Consider the following 23650-nt stretch of genomic DNA (forward strand, 5'->3'; position numbering starts at 1 on the left):
GATTTCAGAGAATCAAATGTATTCCCAGATCAGTGACATACAGTGCTTCAAACCTGCAGATTATTTGAGTGTCTGTGCTAGGTGAAAGGTGCACATTGCAGTTACATTGCTCTGTGAGCTCAGAGAGTGGATACACATGCACAGACTCCATGCCAAAGTAAATCCAGGGGATTGCTTCAGCTGGGATCAAAGAGTGGGCAGACGGCAAATTCATTCTGTATTGTGTACCTTTGGTTATGATCTGCAAAACAACAGCTGTGGCCAAAGCAAGATGAGGACAACCACCTTCAAAAAACGTTGTACCTAGAAGGCAAATAGGTCCAAGCCCTGCTCGCTTCAGCTGCCACTGCTGCCATCCAGAAAAAGGAAATAAAAGTTTGCAGTACCTGATAGGAGTCTGAAGGAGATTGGTGGTGGTGTCACTGTAGAAATACCTTATGGTTGGATGAAGCTGTGAACTGGATCTGGCTGGGATGGAGTTAACTTTCCCTGCGGCAGCCCATACAGTGCTGCGCTCTGCACTTCACAGGATCACAACTTGTAGCTAGAACAGCATTGGTAGCACACCAGTGCTTTGTGTATTGCTGAGCAGTGCTGGCACAGCATCAAAACTGTCTCCAAAGCTCCCCAGAGCCAGTAGGCTGGGGGTTGGCAAGAGGTGGGGAGGGGACATCACCAGGGCGGCTGACCTAAACCGACCCAAGGGATATTTCATACCATGTGGTGTCACACAGCACTCAGCAGTAAATGGTGGGAAAGGGGAAGGAGCAGGGGGGGCTCTTGTTATGAAGACGTCTGTCCTCCTGAACAACTTCTACACATATTGAGGCCCTGCTTCCCAGGATGTGGCCGAACATTGCTTGTTGATGGGAAGCAGAAAAGAGTTGTTTTCTTTCTCACTTTGCTTCCATGTGGTCTCTGCTTTTTTTTTTTTTTTTTTTTTTTTGAGGTGGGGAGGAAATTAATTGAAAGGTTTTGAATTCAAGCAGTGATGAAAAACTGGATGAGGGGAAGATCACTAATAAAGCACAGTCAGAGAGCTGAGGATCCTTTTTCACAAGCTAAGGATAATAGCTGCTTTGTCTCCCGTAGGATGCTACAGCCAGAATCCAGACCAGCCAAAACTGAGGTGAGCTTTTCTGCTAAGTCCCTTTGAGTTTGGGTTAGAGGTCACCCACTCCACATGTCCCCCACAGTGCTCTGACATCCCACCACCTGGAATGCCATCTGAGCTTAGACATGGGTGGAGAACTGTGCTGTGTGGTCTTTACTCTGCCATTGGTGGAAGTAAGTAAATATTAGCTAGTGTCATTAGCCTGGAAGAGATATAATCTCCATATATAAACTTCCCCCACACTTTGGCCTTAGGAACATCTGAGGGGTGTATTTAGGATTGTTCCAGCCCATCAATACAGGCTACTCTCTCCTCCCGTGCGGATCTTGACAGCTGTCTTTCCCAGCCCAAGCAATGGGAGCACCAGTGCTCCTTTTAGCCCTGACCCTATTCCCAGTTGCAGCTGAAGCAAGCCTGGAACCGTGAGATTATCTTTTGATTTTGGGGGGCTTGGTGGAAAGGACTGTCATTGAAGGGTGTGGTGCTGAGGTGCTGCACGGTTTAGCATCACAGAGCTGCATGCAGGGAATCTTGTTATTAGGGAGGCTGAGCAGAAGCAATTCCTTCTGAGTTAATTTGGAGCTCTGGGTGTCAAGCACCACTGCAGGTGAAGCCCCTGGTATATGCTAGTGCAGGCACCGCACTAGCAGTGCACTGTACACACTGAAAAGCTACAGAAGCCACAATTTTGCCTTCATTCATCCTGTGCTTGTGAGGATGCAATTTGGTGTGAGGATGAAATTTGGTGTGAGGCCTGAAACCTTATGCCTCGCTGACTGAGTTTTCAGCTTCATTCCTCACCTAAACTTTCTGTTCTTGTGTACTTGCTGCTGGGGCAGCTGTGTCCTGGCTGGTGGTGACAAGACACATACCAGGAGCCATCTGGTTCCATGCTGGGCCTGTTGCTTCTTTCTGGCATGGAAAGGGAGCTGCACCATAGTTCCTTCACTGTAGGCCTCTTAGACATTTCTGACCTTTGGAGTGCCTCTTCATGAAAGCAGCAGAGATTTATTCTGGCCTGTCCACCTGAGCCTCTGAATTGTTTCTGAACATCTGCTCTCTTCTAGTCACTACATGGTGGTGTTCCCTGCTGTCATTCGCCATTCCCAAGAGGAGAAGCTCTGCATTCACCTCAGCTCCCTGACTGAGGCTGTTCACCTGGCTGTCACCCTGGAGGTGGAAACCGAGAATCGCACGCTGGTGGAACAGGACGTGGAGAAGCCAGGTACTTTTGAGTGCATCACCTTCCAGGTGAGTGTAGCTGTGGTTGCCGACTTGTCAGTAGATGATCTTCCTCTCACTTCAGACAGGAGTGCTCTCCTGACACACTGTCCTTCTCTGCCTTGCCATGAGGTTCCAAGCAGGTGAAGTATCTTTTCCTACCAGTTCCAGACAAAATACAAGTGTGTCCTAGAACCTAACAAAGTAGGCAATCTTTCACAGTGTAGATATATATTTTTTAATCTCTATCGGCTGAATTCATCCTGCTGTTGTAGTTAGCTGAACTAGCCACACTGAGGCTCTGACATGACTACAGAAATTTCAGTTACATTTCTGGAGAGACGTGGAGATGTGTCTGGTGCTGGGACTCTACAAACTCTCCCTGTCTCCTTCAGCACCATACTAAGTTGCTGTGCCTATGCTCTGATTGTCCTACAGATTCAGCAGAACTCGAGAAGGGTCTGTAGTCAATTCTGGTTCTTTTATCAGCAAGACAATATTTAACAAAGTGTTTGGTGCCAGGACTTAGGAGAGAGTGAATCCTGGTTCTGGAAAGCCAGGGCATCTGTAGTTAAAAAACAAAACAAAACAAAACAAAACAACAAAACAAAACAAACAAACAAAAACACTTTCCCCTGCTGAGCTTAGTCTTTCTGATAGTGAGATGTCCAAAGTTTTTGCCTGACCCTTATCTTTTTCCCATTACTGCCTTAGTCAGCTCCATATCTGTCTTCCCTATGTGTTTTTTTGTTTGTTTGTTTGTTTTGTTTGTTTTTGTTTTGTTTTGTTTGTTTGTAAAAAAATCTTAAATTTCTGTGACGGGGAGAATGATATGTCAGATGGTTCACTCTTACATTCATGAATAAAAGACAGATGGTGACTGCTTCTTCTTCAAGCAATATTAAGTGGTCTAGAGGCTGATTCATGCAGTGGAGTTTGGACTCTGAAGTTTGAGGATTGTTTAACAGTGAGGTGATGTCTCACGTCTGGGATAAGATGCAAAATCTCTGATGAATTTGTTTTCTGTTTCCTTACATCAATCAACCTAGGTACCAGAGTTAATTCCCTGGGAAACAGATGCTTCAGCTTCACAAGTAAGATACCTTTCTTGGCTGCCTCTCCTCTTACAAACTAGAGAGCTTCAGCCTCTCCTGTGTCTGAGCCATATTAAAGGGAGGAGTTGCAGGGTGGGAAAGATAGCAGTGGGGAGAAAGAAATTTAGAAATGCACAAGTGTGACAAGGGGAAAGGCAGAGAAAAGAGAATAAGGAAACTGGGGAGCATGTGGAAGTCTATGACTAAAGAAAGGAAAGAGCTAAATCAAAGAAAGGGGACAGAGAAGAATTAAGTTGGAGATTTTGGTAGCCTTAGTTTCCTCTTCAAGTTACTTCTACTCTTAGGCAGTTTTTGTTTTAATCTGGCAGTCAGAGGAGGTGGTTTTTCTGCATGTCCTGATACACAGCGGTGACAGTGTGCTCTTTGAGGGTCGCAAGAAGGTACTGGTCAAGCCCCAGAAGAACATAATTCTGGTAAAGACAGACAAGGCCTTATACAAACCTGGAGAAACAGGTAAGGCAAGAAGGTGACGTGGAAATGGGGAGGGAAGGATTAAGGTAGCAGTCACATTTTGAGGGAAGACTTCATCGAGTGCACCAAGCTAAGCCTTTTGGAGCTAGAAGAAAGCAGGTCTCTTTTTTCAGTGTTTCCAGGAACAATGTGAGTCAGGATGTTCCCCCATAAGCCGTGCTGTACCAAATGCTCAGCCTGCTGCTCCCAGGTGTTGTTCTGGTGAAGTATCTCTCATGAGGCCAAAAGGAAAGCGAGAACACTCTAGGACACTAGGCAATCTCTTGCTATTTTTTGAATACTTGTTTACATTTGAGTAAAGCTTAAAGTCACTGCACAGATGCTTTGTGCTTAGAGCACCTCCAGGCTGTAGAAATATGGAGACTTATTCCGCAGTTTTCACAATATGAACAGGCTGCAGAAAGACCAACCCCACTGTTTTACACATCATTATAATCCTTCCAGGTAAAAGCAGTGAGCTTCTACAGCCTGCAGCTGCATATAAACCTCCCAGACAAAGTCCTGGGTGGGGTGGGGGCTGGGGTTGGGGCTGGAGGGCAGGTGCTGGGAAGGGCTGTTTGGGGAAAGACCTGAATACCTCTAAGGTAAACAGAGAGATGCATAGATATTGGGGAACAGAAAGGGAGAACAAGATTTGTGCAAGGACATGTTGAATGCAGAATGCTTTACTATCCTTTCCTTTGTATTTCCAGTGAAATTTCGAATTGTGAACCTTGACAATGACCTTAAAGTCATTAAAAATGAGGTGAGTTTCACCCCATGCATTTATAGAAGGAGGAGCCTCAGCATGATACACATTGAGAGGCTTTTGAATGAGACATTTCCCTCTCCTTGCATGCCTGTTAAGTCCTAAAGACAAGCGATTTTTGAAGGGAAACCACTCATCTATTGGTCCCCTGGAGAAAGACTGCAGTGTAAGCTAGCACAGAAGAAGGAGGAGACATAATGTAGGGTCTGGATGGAGCAGAACTTCTCTGGTTCACATGGATGCTGTTTTGCTCTATACAAAACTGAGCTTGTGTCTTTTTTTTTTTTTTTTTTTACAGTTTCCCCAGATATGGCTGCTGGTAAGTGACAAAGAACTGACCGGAGGGAGTCTGTCTCTTCCACTGTGCCCTTTCTCTCCTTGACTGAGCTGTGCCACAAATGTAACCCTATAAATAAGTCATCTGAACTCTTTTCTACCTGGCCTCTTCTTTCAAAGCAGCACATAGCCGAGCTAGAAGCATGGCAGTAATGAATCAGAGCAGAAGCACAAGGCAAAATGGTCAATAGATACAGCACAGCTGCTTTTCCTTCCTATGGTTCTGTGGTATTACCACTTCCCAGTAGCTTTACTGACAGCCTTTGCAAGTCAAAAGTTCAGTAAAAGGGTACTGGAGGGAGGAGAAGGAGTCTCACCTGGTGGTCTCTGCTGTGACAAGGGATCCTCTCTGCTGGGGCAAGGCTAAGCCCTGGTAGTGCCTTCTTGTGCCTGAGTATGGTTGGACCTTCCAGGTACCTATGCTCCCAGTGTGACTTAGTGTCTCTGAATGTTCTTTCCCAAATAGGATCCTAAACATAACCGTATTGCTGAGTGGCTGAATGTAAAGTCAAGTCATGGCATTGTGGATCTGTCCTTCCCCTTGGCCTCTGAAGCAGCCCTTGGGAATTATACCATCTCAGTGCAACAAGACATGGCTAAAAGTACCTTCGTCGTTAAAGAATATGGTGAGACTTGGACAACAGAGGTGAGGGAAGAGCAGTGTGGGTAGGTAGAGAAGAGACGTGGCCATGTTCATCAGACCTTTTGCCCTGGGAGAAGAGCGGATCAGGGACATAGATGGGTCTGGGCACACATCTCATGCTGGTCTGAATGTTCTGCAGCTGAGTAGGGTACAAGGCAGATGTTGTAGTCTGACAAGACTGTAGATCTTGTTCTAGCTGCAGCTGGACCCTGTGGTGAGCGCTTTCTGCTGCTCATTGTCACCCTCCTCTAAGCTAAATGTACTGTTCTCTCCAGTCAGCTGCCATAATAAGGAGCTGCATCATGCCCTAGCCCAGTTCAGTTGCAGTGACCCAAACCTGTTTACAATGTTTATGCCTGATGGAGCTAGAGTAGAAAGCAATTCCTTGTGGAATTGCAGCAGCAGAGGGAGGCAAAGGGAGTAAGCACTATCACAACATGGGGATGAATAACTGGCGTCATTACTATCTTGACTGCAGCTACAGCAGAATTTCCAGTCAGTGCCCACCGTACTCAGTACTGCTTTTTTTTTCTTCTTTTCTCTCTGTCCATGCCTCTTCCCCTCTTCCGTGCCTCTGTCTGCAGAGCTGACAAAAATTGAGTTAGAGATTGAGCACCCTCCCTTTATCAGTACAGCAGATGAGGAATTTCAGCTGAAGTTATGTGGCAGGTGAGTACCATTGTGGTATCTGTCCTTTGGCTCCACAATCACCTCTAAATTGCTGGTAGCAGAGAAGTGGCCTTCCAGTATGACGTTCTTGCATTACCTTGTTGAGAGAGCCAGATCACTTTGTGGAACTGGTTCCTTCTCACCTATGGTCATTCACTGTGGGACTGAAGGCCACTAAGGATGCTGGTCAGGGGCACACTTGAGATGGTGGCTTGAAAATGGGCTGTGTTGATTCTGTGAAACGCATTCCCGATGTGTAGTGGGTGGAAAGAAATGCAAACTGTTTTGCAGGGATGAGCTGAAGTTCCCGAACAAACAAGATACAACGCTCTCCCAGGCTCCACTTCATCCATGGTAGGGTGGGGGGCCTGGTTCAATTTTTCTGCTGAAGTATCTCATCTTCAGGTGTGTTTCTACCCTGTGACACAGGTATACCTACGGGAATCCTGTTCAAGGGAAAATAGATATTACTTTTGTAACATTGCCACAATTTGTGAAGAGAGATTTCTCAAATTCTACTGAGATGAGGAAGAAACAGAGCTGGGTAGGTGGAAATATGAGAGTGGAAAGTATCACCTGATGGAAACGTCTGTCCATCTGTCCTCTTAATCTGCCTGACTGCACCTCTGTTGTACGCAAATCTGTTTAATCTGGTGTCTTCCCACTTCTTAGACCTGATTGATTTCTCTTCCTGTAACTCCTGTATTACTTGGATTACTATTCTGGCTGCCCATATCTGACTCAGTAATTCAGGAGAAAGCATGAGTTCTGTGTAAGTAATGGTTCCTGTGGCCTTTCCCAAGAATCCGTATCATACTGCGCAGAATCAGACCACTGGTCTATTCAGCCTTGTGACCGTTCCCACCAATAAACAGTAAATCAGACAATCAGATAGTCAGTGGCTTAATGTACCATTTCTTGCTCTGTTCACACAGTTTAAAGATAATCTTAAGCTTACCAGTGTCCTGTAAAATATTAGGTCCAGTGCTGGTTACACTTTCTGCTCATTTGTGCTCGTTATATGTTTTTGGTTAAGCCCCAAGGTTATTTTTTTTTTCTCTCAGCTTTCAGATGCAGCTCTTTTAGCTTGCAAGTCACAAGAAAATATTTTTAAATGTCAGGTGAGCCAGAAACAAGCTGGAATATGAAAATCCAACTGGATCTCTGCATTTTTTAAAATCCATCCAGTAGCAAAATATCTCCATCTGGAACGATGCATGCCAACTTCCTCTCACATAGCATGCAGAAAGCCATGCAAGGTTCTCCAGAGAACTTAACAGACACAGCTAGAAACACTTTGTCCATCCCCACTCTCATGGCAGACTGCCTGTACCCAGCCTCTACCTAATGATTGGCACAGCTCTTGAAATCTGTAACTGGATGGATGCCCTTGTTTAGCATGGCCACATCACAGAGACAGTTGTCACTAGAATGCCAGCATATCAGACTGAATTCATCAGGACCACAGTTTTAGGGAGAAGGCTACCTCCAGCTCAGGTGGACACCAATGCTCTTTTAAAGGCAGGGTGTGGGCTTAATCCAGTCTCCTTCTTAGCCAGTGACACAACTAACCATTGTGTCATTTGTCTGAAGCACTTTTTTGTGCCCCTTTTTTGGTGACTTTAATCCAAGCATGCTCAGTTTTTTCTCTGGCTAAGGTATCCGTGGCGGATTTCTGCAACTACAGGTCTTTGCGCTTCCCTCTGTTCCGCAAGTATTTGGAAATACTTCTTTAGCATTACCCAGCATCTGTGAAACAGCTCCTCTACCTCCACATCGTGCTCTTTCTTTCTGTTCATGTCTCTGTTTCTCCAGACAGACAAGAATGGCTGTACTACTTTTACAGTGAAGACAAGGACTCTGGAATTAAATGAATCTGACAGCTACATATATGTGAAAGGGGAAATGGAGGAAATTGGAACAGGTACTGCAGGACATGTGAAGAGTTCTAATCCCTGCAGACAGCTTTTCATTTCTTTGTTTTTTTTTTTTTTTGTTTTGTTTTGGCCTTTTTGCAGCAGTTGAATTCCTTTTGAAAGGAATTCATGATGAGAGTTCCCTAGTCTTCCATCATGATGATGTTCTCTATTCTAGTAGCTCTCCCACCTGTTATGACCAGATTTCCTAATCCTCTCTACCCTCCATCTCCACAAGCACACAGATGTCATTTCAGTGACTGCCTGGACACTGAGGTGTTCCTCAACCATTTACAAAGCCCTAGCTAGTCATGGAAAAGTCTGCAACAAATCCTCACAGTTCTTGCTAATTGTAGTGCACCATCCCAGCAGGTAGTCCCTACTCACAGAGTCTCTTGACCTCTCACTTCCTAAGCCTGAGGCAGGGTTGCTTATGGACACTTCTGCTGTCAGGAATCCCATTCTGCTCCCTTTTATTCTGCTACAATATTGACTATGAGGAGCATAGTCATCATCAGTGCTAATGTCCCATTGTTCTGGCAACTGGAGGTGTCCATTTTTTGAACTGCCACACTGTGGGTGGGGTTTCCCAGGCCACTTTTAGGCATCTACAATATAGTTGTCTATACCAGAACAGTCATTTGATTTCTCTTAATCTGCAAAAAAGAGAAATATGTGCTTATAAGGTATGATGTATCCTGTCATTAAGCAAATATCCCAGAGAGATTGAGGGAATCGTACACTAGAAGAATGTATTTTCTCTTCTAAATTTAGATGTAGGTAGTGTAGAAGCATCTTCTCATCTTCTGCTTCCTAAGAGGACTGCTTGGGTTTAACAGATTTCTTCTCTCTCCACACAGGAGCAAAGACTGAAAATATATCTGGAATTCCTATTGTGACAAGAATGAAGTCTATAGAGTTTATCAATCTCCATCCATTCTACAAACGTGGATTACCATACACAGGGAAGGTAACACCCACAGGTCCCTTCTCTGCTGAGAATACATCATAGGTCTAATTTTCTGTAGGTAGAAAGAAGCTGTCTCTGGGAAATTAAGTGCTGCTCTGTCAATATCTGGCAACTATGAATGAAGCCTTCTATAGAAGCAATTTCTTTTCTACACCCTAACCCAGTAATTTCCCTGAAAAGGAATTTTAGAGCCAGCTGCAGTCTCTGAGAGCTGCCTCAGGAGCAGCTCCTGAAACTACTCTGAGTGATATAAGGCATACGGAATGGGGGTGTCGGCAGCAGGGAAATATTATTACCTGTGGACAGCTGTCCAAATGGTTATGGCAGCTTGGCAGAAATCACTAAAGCCTTGTGTATCCATTTACTGTCAGTCATTGCTGACCCAAGTCCACAGCGTGATGCTAGGACTGCTGTCCCATTGGAGCTAGAAACACTTCCATCTGGGCCAGTACTAATCACATAATGAAGGAGGGCAAAAAACAGTAAGAGTTAAGTTGCTGGAGACAAGACAGTTTCTGATCTTCTAGGATCTTGGAGCATTGTCCAAGAAAAAGCTCAGGATCCAAGGAAATTACCTCTTTTTTACCCAATATAGGTAACTTTTACCTATAGCCAACTGTAGGTATACTATAGTATGGCTGCACTATACTTTATTTCTGGTCCTGAACTGCTACACACTGGTGTTTTTGTGTATTTATTCAGTTTTTATTTGGATCCTTCCAACCTGTCTGAAAGCTCAAAGGACTTAGAAAGCCTGATGATACTAATAATTAGTATTAAGCATTGTCGGGGCCTGGGAGTGTGGCATGAGGGATATTAACTTCTTTCCCTTGTCTGCAGATGTTTTGCCACAGTGATGACTCTTCCCTCCAAAATGAAACAGTCTACCTAACAATTGACATCGACGATGAGGAGACACACCTGTCATTCATCACAGATGAGAAAGGGGAAGTCCACTTCTCACTGGATACCACCAGCTGGAACAGCACACTGGTTTCTTTGAAGGTGAGCATCAGCCACAGTGAAAAGATAAATAAAGTAAGGGCAGTTGAAGGAATGGGGCAGAAAGTAGAAGACATCTGAGGTTTCTGGGGCACAATCCTCTGGCTTCTAATCTCATTTGACCTCCCTTTCAATACCAGACTTTGAAGCACTTGTCTTCTCTTCACACCTTCTGATCCTACACCTGAAGCTCATTGTTGCCAGCCCGGCAGTAGATGCATCTTTCCAACTCTCTGCATTCCTTGCAGCTGATGTGGGATTCATGCCCAAGCAGTATGACTTCCCATTGCTATTTGTTTCTCAGACTGGAAGAAACTATTGCTCTGGATGTTTTCCCCTGAGACCCTAGCCTATCCAGGGTGAGGTCCCCTAATTTTGGTTGATGTGGTTTGATGATTAGCGGTTCTGTAATCTGGGAGGTAGATTTCCGTCCTCAGGGAGCCCAGGGGCAGGCTTTAGTTCCTATTCCTAGGCCCACAGATATTGTCTGCAGAGCCCTAGATTCTCCACACGGAAGTAGACCTTCATCATGCAAAAGCTGTTTCTGCACCTGTTGTACTTAAGGGCATCTAAGCAGAAGTACAAACACAAAACATGGGTGTTGGATTCATGCTAGACAGTTAAAGACTGATGTTAAGTGGAAAGACAAAGGAGGAAAAGTAAGATTGTGTGCAAAGCTACTAAACTTAGATTTTTGCTAAAACTTCATAAGAGAAAGTATTACTGACTTCAAAATTGACCTTAAACAAAAGAATGTTTTAAGCATACAGATGTGTCATCTGCCAGGTAATAACTTAGTATTTTCCTCAGACTCAAAGTGTACAAACTCCTTTGTCAGGTCATACTGACTGCTTACTCATGTTTTTGTGCTCTGAAGGGCACCTACTACCTTGGAAATGACACTGAGGAGATATCTGAAGGTATCGAGGATAGCTTCCACTGGCTGAAACCTTTCTACTCTGAGAGCAACAGCTTCCTTGAGATCAAGGCCAGGAATGATGTGATGCCCTGTGATCAAGAGCAGGAAGTGGAAGTGTATTACATCCTTGACCAGAATAAACTCAGCTCTAAAGCAGACCACATTGATTTCTACTACTTGGTGAGCAGAGAAGACATCTGAATCTCGGGCAAGGTCACACTTACTGGTATTTTATCTTTTTCACAATAGCACACAGATACCCTTGGTAAAGAGTATACTGTTCCCAGGACAGTAAAAGTCAGTTTGTGTATTCTGTTCTGCCCCAACCTCCTGTCCTCTTATCCTCAAGATCCTGGGCCTTCTCCTATCCTCCAGCTGCTTTGCTTTGTTTGTCCCGGCCTAACCTTGGGTGGTAGATGCCTGCCATTCACCTTAATTTCTGTTATGTGAGCTCAGAGGCAATCTCTGGTGCAGCTGACTTCCCCTGGCCTGGTTCCATACAGAAAAACAAACAAACAAACAAAACAAAACAAAACAAACTTGAAATTACCAGGGCTTTGATGCACTCCAGAGGTATGTTACCATGTGTTGATGAAGTCCAGTTACAGGTAAGTGAGTCCAAAGCAAGAGTCCGACTACTTTCAGCTTACCTGAGAGGTTATTAGTATATGGGTTACTGAACTGAGCTCATTCATATGTTTGAAAAGTGTTGTATCCTAACAATGTGAAATCAGACTTCAGTGGTGCTTAAAAACAGCTGCTAGTGCTAGACTCAGATGTATCTCTGGCTTCATAAGTGGCAACTTCTTCTCATGTCCTAACCAACACCTCTGAAGTCCCTTCCCAGCTATCACCACCTCTGCTGCAGAGCTCTTTAGGTCATAGCCTACCAGAGGAGCTTCTGTGGCAATATGTCAGGCATTTCCTTCTCTCTTCTTTTGTTCTTTTCCCACTCTCCTCATGCCTGCAGAATTCCGGCCCTTCAATGGCTCTTCTCTTTGCTCTTCAGGTGATTGCCAAAGGCAGGATCCTTTTCAGTGGAGAGAAGCAGGTATCAATTCTCCAGCATGAGAGTGAGTAGAACCTCATGAAAATTAAGTGCACCATAACAAATACCAGAAAATTGTGACTGCCAACCAATGACAATCTCTGCAGGTGTTACTATTATCCACAGGAAGAAGCTGTTGAAATGAGTTCTTAGTGTGTGGTCCACCTCATTAGACCAACACAACCTCCACTCTCATCAGTTCAGTGGCCTTCTAGACAAGTGTCTTTCTTCTGTCTTGCCTAATTGACCTAATACCCAACCTTATGACTTTGCTGCTACCTTGTATCTTTGGAGAAGATAAAAAATTTGTGTAGCTTGCCTGCTTATCTAAGGTGCAGGAGGAAAAGGAGATATTTTTGCCAACCTTGAGCCAAAGAAGGGGCTAGTATACTGGGATTATTGTTAATCTGTAATCTGTGACAGTGTATGTGTGGGATGTTCCCGTCTACAGGTATAAAGTATTGAATTCCCTCTTTTGATTCTTCTTGTATATCCTACCCAAATCAGCTGATTCTGTGTGGCGTGAATTCAAACAAGAGCTTTCCCCCTCTTCTCAGCTGTTGTCTTGTGCAGATCTACAGGGTTCCTTCTCGTTCACTCTGACTGTTGGCAATGACTTCCTTCCTGACATCAAACTTCTGGTGTATGCTCTCTTCTTGGATGGAGAGGTGGTAGCTGATGTGGAAAAGTTTCAAGTAGCAACATGCTTTAAGAACAAGGTAAGTAAAACACAAAATGGAAGGAGAGGACAATTGCATCACTGATATGCTCTGGCCTGCTGTGGTTCTTGGTTTTGTTTTATCCTCAGCCAAAACGTGTAAGTTGGACACATGCTAAACCAGATGTCCAGTATTTTTGACTGGGAAACAAACAGGTAACCTCCTTCTTACCTAGATTCCTAGGTCTGCCCTCCCCTACACTGAGAGGCAAGCTGTTCCGAAGGAGTAAAACATGCCCCCTTGAACTCCCAGCATTCCCCATGAGTGACTTGGGTATGACATGAGTCCCCATGAGTGACATGAGTGACACTATCCCTTGTCCTCTCCCTAATGCAAAGAAAGCCTGCTTGCCTAGCTACATGTGTGAGCTCTGCATCAGCAGGAGGTGGTGGTGTGGTAGTAGGGGAATTTTGACTGGGCTCTGTGCACTGCAGCCCCAGTAACCTTCCCAATAGGTTTCCAGGATGGTTTCTGTCAGTATCTCAGCTCCCTTCCCTACCTTATTCTTTGTTTTTCACCCTGCTGTCCAAACACCTAAGACTCACAGAGTCCCACTCTCCAACAGTGAGCCCCTGACCCCATCTCCTTTTGCAGGTGGCACTGGACTTCTCAAGCAAGGAGGAAGTCCCAGGGTCAAAAGTCAGTCTGGATCTCAAGGCTGCTCCAGGGTCCCTGTGCTCTGTCCAATCTGTTGACAAGAGTGTCCTCCTGACGTGGAACAATACCCTAACAGCATACACAGTGAGTGCAGCCTCCTGTGGCCATCCCCATGATGTCTGCCTGCCTTCTATCTCCATGCATTGGCAGGAGGCTCCTGAAAGGAGGAAGCCCATAGTCCTAACAGGACATAGCATCGTTAGTTGGCTGCTTTGGTACTCCCCCTCCTGGGCCTCTTCTGAGCAGTTATGTGTTGTTCATGTTCCTAGCGCGTCCGCCCTGCACTGTGGGTCCGTCTGGAGAGTGGTGGAAGATGCACACCACTGCAGAAGTATGTGGGGAGAGCAGCTTCAAAGAGATGCTAGTGCTCACTGCTTAGAGCGAAAGCGCTTTCCTCACATCTACCTTCCTCTCCGCTCTTCTGTCTGCTATCAGGCAGTGAGACTAAGCCTTTAAAAGTGAATTTTGCCCTGGTAGGGTCCTCCTGTTCTTCTGCCTCCGGCCTTGCTGAATTATAACCATATGACAGCTCATGCTGAGCACCTGAGCAGTTCTTTAGAAAACAGAAGACAGGACATAACCCCATAAGGCTGAATTTGTAATTCAGATATGCCTTGTGCTCAAACTGAGTCATGTGTCCTATCCAAATCTTTCATTTTAGAGTTAAAAGGCTTGAGCTGTCAGAGGTGACAGTCTGCAAACTAAGGGCTTCTTGCCTACATCCACTCCTTGGGCTTCATGTCCTTTAGTGTAAGCTGGGCCAGTGCCAACATCTTCAACTACGAAGCTTTATGAAGTATAAGAGAGGGCTACAGTACAACTATTAGACCCATACAAATACATGCATGTTGCCCAGTTCCTTATAAAGGCCTCTGTTTTTCCATTGCAGCTGTATAAGACAGTCTTTGATGACAGCTTTGTAATTGGAGGACGAGGGTTCCCTTATCACCTGGAAGACTTTGATGCATACCCTTGTCTGCCCCAGAAATCTGGTCTCCATAAAAAGACTTGGATGGAAGCACCGTGGTACCAAAGTGAAGCTGATGTCTTTAATCTGTTTAAGGTGATTCTCTGCATTTGTACCAAACTTTTCCTGAGACAGTGATTGCCACTATGCCATCCTGAATGCCTACAAGAATTTACTCTTAGCAAACTTCAGCTGCTTTGACTTTCATTGCTAAAAGTCATCTGTGCCTTGTTCTTCTCCATCATGTCCACACTCACCTGGGGACTATGGGGAAAGATTAAACTTATGAGTAAGCATAGCGCATTCCTCATGCACTGCCCGGAGTGTGAATCTGTAAGTCTATGCATATGCATATGAACAAGTAGCATTTTTAATTGTTTCATCTATGAACAACTCACTTACTCTTGCTATCTCAAGTATTTTCAACATTCCTGTTCCCTTTTATTTATCACTGATTTATTCTCTTACTGTTTTTCCAGATGTTGCGCATGAAAATATTAACCAATACTAAAATCAAGAAACCAGTTTCCTGTATAAAACGAGACTTCAGGAAAAAGATGTTGTCTAGCAAAGACAGTGTAACTGGTAAGTAATGGAAATGCCCATCTCCTTGACTGAAGGGGCTCTCCTCTCCCAGTCCTAGCCAGGCTGCAGCTGAGATGGCTGACTTCCACCCTGCTGTGTTTCTCTTTTGTGTGTGTATGAAAGGAATGATGTTTGTGTTCAGTTTAAAGGACCTGATTTATATATCACAGATAAAAGCTCAAATCTCTGTGCCTTATTGGCTGTCCCTGGGTTCTGCACTCTTCACGGAAAATGTAGTGTGCTCTCCACCAGTATTTTCACAGACTGCTTAAAACAGTGTGACTCCATTTAAGTGTTCTGTCCCTTTCTGGATCCAGACCAAACTTTCTGGATTTGTCAGACTGAGCCTCAGGCTAAAGTCCATCCAACTCTCTCTCCCTAAAGTTGTGTTCCCCAAAGATACAGACACTGTGTCATATTGTCACTGAAAAGCCAATCCTGCATACTCTGTTCTGTGTCGCAGGTCATTTATGGTTTTTGTTAGATTGCCTGCAAATGAAGAAGCAATTTCACCTGTACTGACACATGCTATTTTCTGACGTACCACTTGCTTTTCTGCAGACAATTATGTTGGCCGTGTTGATTCTGTACCTCAGTCAGATGACACAGAGAAGCCCGAACCACGGACACGTTTCCCAGAAACCTGGATTTGGGATTTGGTCCCTGTTGGGTTGGTAACAGTCTCTGCCTGCCTTCCCCAGAGAGACCCCTGGAAAATTCTGACTGCTCCTGAGCAAGTTCTCCTCTCTTTCTTCCTGCTGTAGTGATGACGGGCAAGCATCTCTCCAACTTACTGTACCCGACACTATTACAGAATGGCATACCGATACCTTCTGTGTTGCTGATACTGGTTTTGGGCTCTCTCCTTTGGCCACGCTTAGGGTCTTCCAGCCTTTCTTTGTAGATCTGTCACTGCCCTACTCTGTGACCCGAGGAGAGACTTTCAGCCTAAAAGCCACTGTCTTCAACTACCTCAAGGACTGTATCCAAGTGAGTATTCCCCCAATCCCATAGCCTCTGTTGGAGCAAAAGCTTGAGCCCAAAGGCAAGCTCTGAGCTTCTGGAGATGTAGATACTGGCATCTGGGCCACAAAGCACAGTCTTATATTTCGTGACCCATGGTATTTGCTCATTTGAGCAGGGCCCGGTACTTACTCTATGCTAATGCGTGTTTGTACACCCTACCACACTCAGGTGCACACCACCCTCAAAGACACCCCAGAACTAAATGTGGATGCCTGTCCAGGCTGCCAGTTCACCAGCTGCCTCTGTGCCAATGAAACAAAAACCTTTGTGTGGAATGTGACAGCCACCAGACTGGGTGAGGTTGAGCAGAGGGATGTGTGGCAACAGTGGGAGGAAGTGTGAAATTTGCCTGCCTCTGTGTCTGGTCCTGTCATCTGTACATAGATATCTCTGCTGCAAGTGCTGAATAACGTACCCTTTTGCTTCTTGAAGGCAAAGTGAATATCACTGTAAGCAGTGTGGCAGAAGATTCACATGATCTGTGTGATAACCACGTTGCTGTGACACCATTGCGAGGAAAGACAGACACAGTGATAAAACCTCTGCTTGTGAAGGTTAGTCAGACCCAGTCTGGAGAACACTTGGGGACAGTGAGTTATCCCATGAGGCGATTAACAAGAGGAAGCTTAGCCCTTTCTTGGAAACAGGCCTACTGGGTCATGGAGACTTCCTTTCCTGCCTTCCCATTCTGAACTACACTTTCTTCACCTGCAGCCAGGAGGTGTATCACAAAAGAAGACGCAAAATGCCTTTCTCTGTGCTACAGGTATGGAACATAAATCCCTGGCTGCTGTCCATCATGAGAGCAGGATGGAATCATAGAATAGTTTTGGTTTGGAAGGGACCCTTAATGATCATCTAGTTCTAACCCTCCTACCATGGGCAGGGACATCTTCCACTAGACCAGGCTGCTCAAAGGCCCATCCAACCTGGCCTTGAACACTTCGAGGGAGTGTTGTGAAGTTCTGTGATCGTGAAGTTGAAGTGAACTTTCCTGGGCAACCTGTTCCAGTGCCTCATCACCCTCACAGTAAAGAAATTCTTCATTATATCTGATCTAAACCTACTCTCTTTTAATTTAAAGCCATAACTCCTTGTCCTATCATCTTGCACTTGGCCTTGTTGAACTTCATGAGGTTTGCACAGGCCCACTTTTCAAGCTTGTCCATGTCCCTCTGGATGGCATCTCTTGCTTCCAGTGTGTTGGCTACACCACACAGCTTGGTGTTGCCGGCAAAGTTGCTGAGGGTGCGTTCAATCCCACTGTCTATGTCACCAACAAAGATGTTAAACTGCACCAGTCCCAATCCTGACCCCTGTGGAATGCCACTTGTCTGGTCAATCTCTTGGTGACATCCCTGATTTGAGCCCCAGGTAAGCAGCAGACTTCTATAAGAAGCAGATCACGTCAGCAGATCAGGTCAGCAGATGGTTGCTTCAGAAGGGTGCCTCTCAGAAGAGAGTCTCTTATTACAATCACCCGTCACCTTTTTTTAGTTTCACTAGTTGTTATGGGGGAGCAGATCGGGCTGCCTTAGTTCCATCCCCCCTGCAATGGGTCTTTCCTTGTCAATCAGCAGAGGGGTGAAGCAGTTCTGCAAGGGCACCTCAGGCTTTGTGTGAAGACTTCCTCTTGCTGGCCCTTGCCATTGCAAGCTCCCATTCTTCTGTGCTATTGGCGTCTCTCCCTTTCACATGTGCTGGTTTTGGGGGGAGGTTTTGGTTGTTTGGCCATGGGTTCCCTGCAGACTGCACTTGGAACCAGCTATCTGGTTCCATTATGCCTTGACCTGCACAGGTAGTCACGGAATGGTGCCAGGTTGTGGGGTTAAAGTGTACCTGGGCCTCCTGCTCTGCCAGTGGAGGGGGTGCCCTGCCCTGCTGCACCCAGCTGGCACACCGTGCCCTCACCGCTCATGCTCACTAGGGGTTGCCTATGGAGGAGGCCGCCGTCACTGTGTGTGATAAGTCTTCCATTGAATACATTCCCGGGTTTTGCCTTCCTCAGATAACACAGTTTCTGAAGAATTCTCCCTGACCCTGCCTGCAGAAACACTGGAGGGATCTGGCCGAGCCACTTTCTCTGTCATTGGTGAGAAAGGCTTTACCTGCTCTTGGGTCCCAGTGGGGAAAGCTTGCATAATACTTTGGTCTTAATGCTGCATCAACCCAGTTCCTCAGAAAATAAACTGAAGGGGGTGTAATGCTAGCCTCAATAATGTGTATCAAGTAAACTTTTTCAGCAGTAATTCCTCTCAATATGGAATGATCTTGGGTGATCCCTAGGTGGCTGGAGCAGAAGACACGGGGTATCTCCTCTGATGTCTCTCACTGCCTCCTTCCAGAATGATGCAGTCTTCCCTTGCTGTGCTGGAGCAATCCAGGAAGGATTTGAAGAAATCTGAGTGTGATATGAATTGCTTCAATTTAATGAGGAGCTGGCTCTTTTCCAGGATTCCAGTAGAGTTTGGAGAAGGCGTGAGTTCCCTCATTTCATATTGCTGAATGCCTGTGCTTTTCTTTCTCTATCTTCTCCACCTCAAACTTTAGGGGATATCATGGGCCCAGCACTTCAGAATTTAGGTCAGCTGCTTGAGATACCCTTTGGCTGTGGTGAACAGAACATGGTTCAGTTTGCACCAAACATCTTCATACTCCAGTACTTGCAGAAGACTAAACAATTGGACCCAGAAATTGAAGATATAGCATTGTATTTCCTGAGAACTGGTAAACATTGTCCTTCCTTCTCCTTCTGCAAAATGAAGGTATTATAAATCAGGAGTGTGGGGCATTGGTTTATTGGGTTCACAGCAGGAGAGGAAACACTGCCAGAGCTATGCCAAAGATACTGCACAGTATAGGAAATTGTTTCAAGAAAGGTAAAGCATCTTTCTGAAGAAACAAGACCTCTGTCTCTGGCTATTATTGAGGTATTAAGCGTGTTTTTCTGAGAATGGTGTGGGCAATTAATGATTTGCATTATAACGTGATTTGCATTATAACGTGATGCCTGTGTTTTGTTCTTTTATCAGTCTGAGGCAGACAGAGACATTTTCCTTGTAGAAAGAGGGCATCAGCTGCTTAATTGGAATAAAGAGTGGCCATAGGGGATAGATAGGAGTTTAATAACTTAGTGTTTCCTTTTGGTTTAGGACATTTATTAGGTGGTGTGTCAGCTCTGTCCAGTACAATCCAAATTTAATGCAGTGCTACTATCTGTGTCTCATTTTGCAATGCACATCACATTCCAGCTTTGCAGTCCTCTTAACCTGCTACACTGAATGCTAGGCAGCCTCCCATGGATAGGAAGTTTACTCCCTTCATCTCCCTTTCTTTCCTGTACAATAAATTAGGACAGATGTTTGGGAAATGGGAACTTACACAAGAGAATGGTATTATCAGAGGGGCAATGGTAACTGATAACTGGTAACTGGTGCCATGGGATGCACAGGGCGTTGTGGTGTAGTAGGTTTGGTTCAATGTCTCTGTAGGAACTGGTAAAGTCTCTTGCTGTAAAACATGCTTCCTTCAGCAAGGGTAAAGTTTGAGATGCTACATGCCTTCACACTGAGAGTTGTGCCCTTGCACCTGTCTTCACAGGTTACCAGCGTCAGCTGCTCTACAAACATGACGATGGTTCCTACAGTGCCTTTGGGAAGGCAGACACGCAGGGCAACACGTGGTGAGTGACCGGAGTTGGTGCTGTCATCCCAAACCTATTGTCCTTACTGTTTCTGCTCCTGGCTGTGACATAGGATTACTCCGTGCTCTGTCCACAGGCTGACAGCCTTTGTGGCCAGGTCCTTTGGGCAGGTCAGCTCTCACATTTACATCAATAATGATCATGTGCAGGATGCTGTGCTTTGGCTGCGGAAGCACCAACTGCCCAGTGGATGCTTCCAGAGTGTGGGGAAGCTCTTCAATAATGACTTGAAGGTATGGCCAATAGCCATGGAAGTAGTATTGGGGGGAACATAATGTAGGGACAGGCTCACTTCCCTAGGCTCTTCTGCTGTGCACAGTAGCACAAAGCAATCTCCTCATGGCTTAGCACAGCCAAGACAGCTTGAATGAGCAGAATGAAGAAGCATGGCCTAAAACACCATGCATTTCCTCAACATGAGGCTTTAGTCTTTGCTGGGTTTTCTTCATTTTTACTCTAGCCAAATGGCACCATGGCTGATTGTGCCAAGGCACATTAGAGGCACAGGGAGAAATATTTGTATCCTCTAGTGCTTGTCTAGAATACTTTGGCCAGATTATCCCTCTTCTCATGCCTTATGACCCACAGTAAAGATTGTCCAGATAGGCCTGACTTTGTGCTCTAATATGGGATTATCTGAAGACACAATTGTCCCTGCAGTGTACACTGACTGTAAATTCTCCTGGAGCCTGGCAGTTCAAAAACTGATCCCTGCACTGTAGCTGGAAATACACTATGAACATGCCCTGGTGCTCAGGTACCAAACATCTGCATGCACTCTGGCAGTACCTGGGTTCTTGTTTTTTGTAAAGGTATGAATAATCCAGACTGATCATATTGCAAAGTCACCCTTACTAAATACAAGGCAAATTTATGAAAGAAAACAAGCTGATATTTTAGCAAAGCAAGGGGTTACACTTTTTTTTTTTTCTTAAAAATTTAATGCAGTACAAAATAAAACCAGAGTGTACATGTAGACTGTTCATCCTTGTCTGACTTTCATTCATTTCTTAACATGGGCTTTCTGTCTGAACACATCTTTTGGGTCACAACAAAGTGCCCTCTTATTGCACTTTGAAGATTCTGCTATCAGTGTGAACAATGCTTCACAGCATCTCAGCCCAAATTTCCCCCCTCATTTATGATGCAGTCTTGTCTCATGTCTGAGGATGTAGGCAAAACTTCCCTGAGAATGCATGTCCTCTGATGGGGAAGGAGACACTTGCATGCCTGTTTACCCATGTTAACCTGTGGCCTCTCACAGTCAACTGATTTGTATGTAAACTTGCATTGCTTCTTGTATACAAATCCTGCATCATAAAACCTTTTCTCTAGTGTCCATTGGTAACACAGATTATAAAATAAATAGCTCCCCACTCTGAGGGTGGTGAGGCACTGGAACAGGTTGCCCAGAGAGGTTGTGGATGCCCCATCCCTGGAGGTGTTCAAGACCAGGTTGGATGGGGCTTTGGGCAACTTGATCTAGTGGAAGGTATTCTTGCCTGTGGCAAGGGGGTTGGAATTAGGTGATACTTAAGATCTCTTCCAACCCAAACCATTCTATGATGCTATGGACTCTTTGTTTCATTCCCTTCTATGAGAAGGCATGCCTAGACTGCATGCCTATGCTGCATGGCTCTGAGGCTGTTCTCAGGACCAGACTTTTGCAATGTTCAGGAAATGAGCCAGGAGTGATTTTTTTCACTTCCTACATCAAGAATGTCCAGAAGCATGCTGCTACACTCTGGCAAATATGCTATCCATAGGCAGTTTCAGTGGTTAAACAATAACATTCCACACAATGCTTGTATGCAAGCAGTGTTTGGTTTTGTCCCTCTCTGATGTCTGTCTGTGTGACTCGCAGGGTGGTGTGGATGATACAGTCTCATTAACAGCCTATATCACTGCTGCACTTGTGGAGCTCCACCTGGAGAAGAATGTAAGTTACATTCGAACTCTTGTAGGGTTTGGGAGCATGCTCCACCCATCATTCCTCACAAGGTCTGTGGGTTCAGGGAGTACTCACACAGGTGAAAGGCTCTGTCATGCCCCACCTTGGGACATGATCAGCTCAAAAGGAAATTTTTACCATGGGGAATGTGTATGGCCTGAATTGCAGCAAGCAGAGCATTTGCCATTCCCAGATAATCTTAGGGGGAACAATTGTCTCTGAAAATGATGCAGGGCTTGCAGGAAGGATGGGATACTTCAGTGTTGTTGATACTATTTCACAACAAAAAGTCCCAAAGAAAATTTACTCTGTTTGGATTCCTTTCTCAGGACACAATGCTGGATAATGCCTTGCATTGCCTCAAGAATATAACAATTGATGAGACCAACCTTTATGTCAAGGCCTTGATGGCTTATGTCTTCACATTGACCAAGGATATGGAGATGAGACAACAGCTCGTGGATAAGCTAGAGAAGGAAACTGGTAGGCTGTTGCCTTATAGAAGAATGGGTTCAAGAGAGTGTGTTTAAGACCTGATATTGGTAGGATTTAATTATAGTGGATTGGGAAATTTAACTTTTCTCACATTGGCTTTTGTGTCAGAAAATGATAATTTATTGAAGCTGTGAAAGGTCTCTAGTATTTAGGAGAGAATTCTGGAGACAATTTCTTGGACCCAAGAGAAAATTTCTGGTCAAAAGGAACAGATGCGATCTACATTTAATTTGTGGGGTGAAAGTCTCACTTCACTTTAGGAAGAGTTGGCTTCAAATCTTGCCCCCATCATTCCTCAGCAATGCATACATAATACAAGAGACCTCACAGAGGCAACTTGCCTTACTGTGGCTATTCAGCTGCTGGTCAAGACATTCAAGCCTTTTGACAGTTTCCACATTGCTGCTCTACTCAGCTCAGGGATCTTGGGTTTATGAATCTTTAGTTCAATTCTTCCTTTTGTCTCTTTAACTTGCAAACAACTGGACTTCTATCCCGAATGAAGATTCCAGGTAGGGTTTGAAATCACCTAAGCATATGGTGATACAGCTGGTAACAGCAGTACCTGACTTGGCTTAATTAAGTTCTTCCCCATATCTGTTCATATGGCAGTATGGTGAACTACACCGAGAACTGAAAAATAACAGAAGAAAAAAGAAGACAGTATTTTTCAGCCACACCAACTACCAGTGTAGTTCACTGCATATCCATTCAAGCTGCCGAGGTGGTTTAATAGGGTGGCAGGTGTGAGAACTGGAAGGAGTAGAATTGCACACACTAGAGCTACTACTGGAAAGGTACATATGGAATGAGTGACTGGAGCACATCCTCACTGATATTCAGTCAGTCTGATGCTTCTAACTTACTGAGCACTTTGGAAAATATCCCCTTGAGAACCTAGGGCATGGAACACTACAAATTGCCTATGGGTCAAACAATAGTTTTCTTTGGTTCTTGCTTTCACTGATAATAGCTAGCAATGACTTGCCAAGAGCAATGGAGTTGTAAGTGAAGGAAAGTGTTTGTTATACTTGTCTAAATGTGTCCGTGTCCTGCCTGCTGAGTCTGAGGATGTGAGAGCAGCTACCAGCAGCAGCCAGTTTGTCTGCCGGAGAATCCCTGCCTGAGAGGGCTACCTTCTGTTGGCTGGAGACATAACTTCCATGGCGAGGTGACTGGGATTCTGTTATCTTCACTAACAGGATTACAGTTGGATCTTGAAGAGAAATTTGGTGCTTTTTAAAGAATCAAGGTTAATCTATAGGTTGTCTATGGCTGTATCTCCCAGAGGCTTTCTACCACTTAATGAAAAAATTGTTCTGCTTACGTCACCTTGGAAGTAACAAATCAAAAATGCCTCGTGAAAACTTTCCAC

At 44.9% G+C, this 23650-nt stretch overlaps 1 protein-coding gene across 2 annotated transcripts in view; it reads left to right on the top strand.

The window, feature by feature from the left end:
- The first annotated feature begins 733 nt into the window (after positions 1 to 733).
- The window catches only part of LOC308178800 (alpha-2-macroglobulin-like protein 1), a 30621-nt gene continuing 7704 nt past the window's right edge, over positions 734 to 23650 (top strand). Inside the window, exons 1-29 of one of the 2 annotated variants that reach the window (XM_080557882.1) lie at positions 734 to 1536; positions 2182 to 2365; positions 3385 to 3429; positions 3759 to 3903; positions 4614 to 4666; positions 4968 to 4988; positions 5472 to 5631; positions 6233 to 6317; positions 6747 to 6861; positions 8133 to 8241; positions 9094 to 9203; positions 10044 to 10208; positions 11083 to 11304; positions 12134 to 12197; positions 12746 to 12891; positions 13486 to 13632; positions 14438 to 14611; positions 14995 to 15100; positions 15662 to 15770; positions 15865 to 16090; positions 16295 to 16421; positions 16559 to 16680; positions 16841 to 16892; positions 18135 to 18218; positions 18677 to 18853; positions 19727 to 19808; positions 19906 to 20062; positions 21694 to 21768; positions 22110 to 22263. In XM_080557882.1, coding sequence (XP_080414008.1) covers positions 1469 to 1536; positions 2182 to 2365; positions 3385 to 3429; positions 3759 to 3903; positions 4614 to 4666; positions 4968 to 4988; positions 5472 to 5631; positions 6233 to 6317; positions 6747 to 6861; positions 8133 to 8241; positions 9094 to 9203; positions 10044 to 10208; positions 11083 to 11304; positions 12134 to 12197; positions 12746 to 12891; positions 13486 to 13632; positions 14438 to 14611; positions 14995 to 15100; positions 15662 to 15770; positions 15865 to 16090; positions 16295 to 16421; positions 16559 to 16680; positions 16841 to 16892; positions 18135 to 18218; positions 18677 to 18853; positions 19727 to 19808; positions 19906 to 20062; positions 21694 to 21768; positions 22110 to 22263 — 3484 coding nt within the window. In that variant the 5' untranslated portion in view covers positions 734 to 1468. The remainder of the gene's footprint in view (positions 1537 to 2181; positions 2366 to 3384; positions 3430 to 3758; positions 3904 to 4613; positions 4667 to 4967; positions 4989 to 5471; positions 5632 to 6232; positions 6318 to 6746; positions 6862 to 8132; positions 8242 to 9093; positions 9204 to 10043; positions 10209 to 11082; positions 11305 to 12133; positions 12198 to 12745; positions 12892 to 13485; positions 13633 to 14437; positions 14612 to 14994; positions 15101 to 15661; positions 15771 to 15864; positions 16091 to 16294; positions 16422 to 16558; positions 16681 to 16840; positions 16893 to 18134; positions 18219 to 18676; positions 18854 to 19726; positions 19809 to 19905; positions 20063 to 21693; positions 21769 to 22109; positions 22264 to 23650) is intronic. The other variant, XM_080557881.1, reaches the window with a different exon arrangement.

This window comes from Anser brachyrhynchus (genome assembly GCF_964034855.1).
Source record: "Anser brachyrhynchus genome assembly, chromosome: 1".
Lineage (NCBI taxonomy): Eukaryota > Metazoa > Chordata > Aves > Anseriformes > Anatidae > Anser > Anser brachyrhynchus.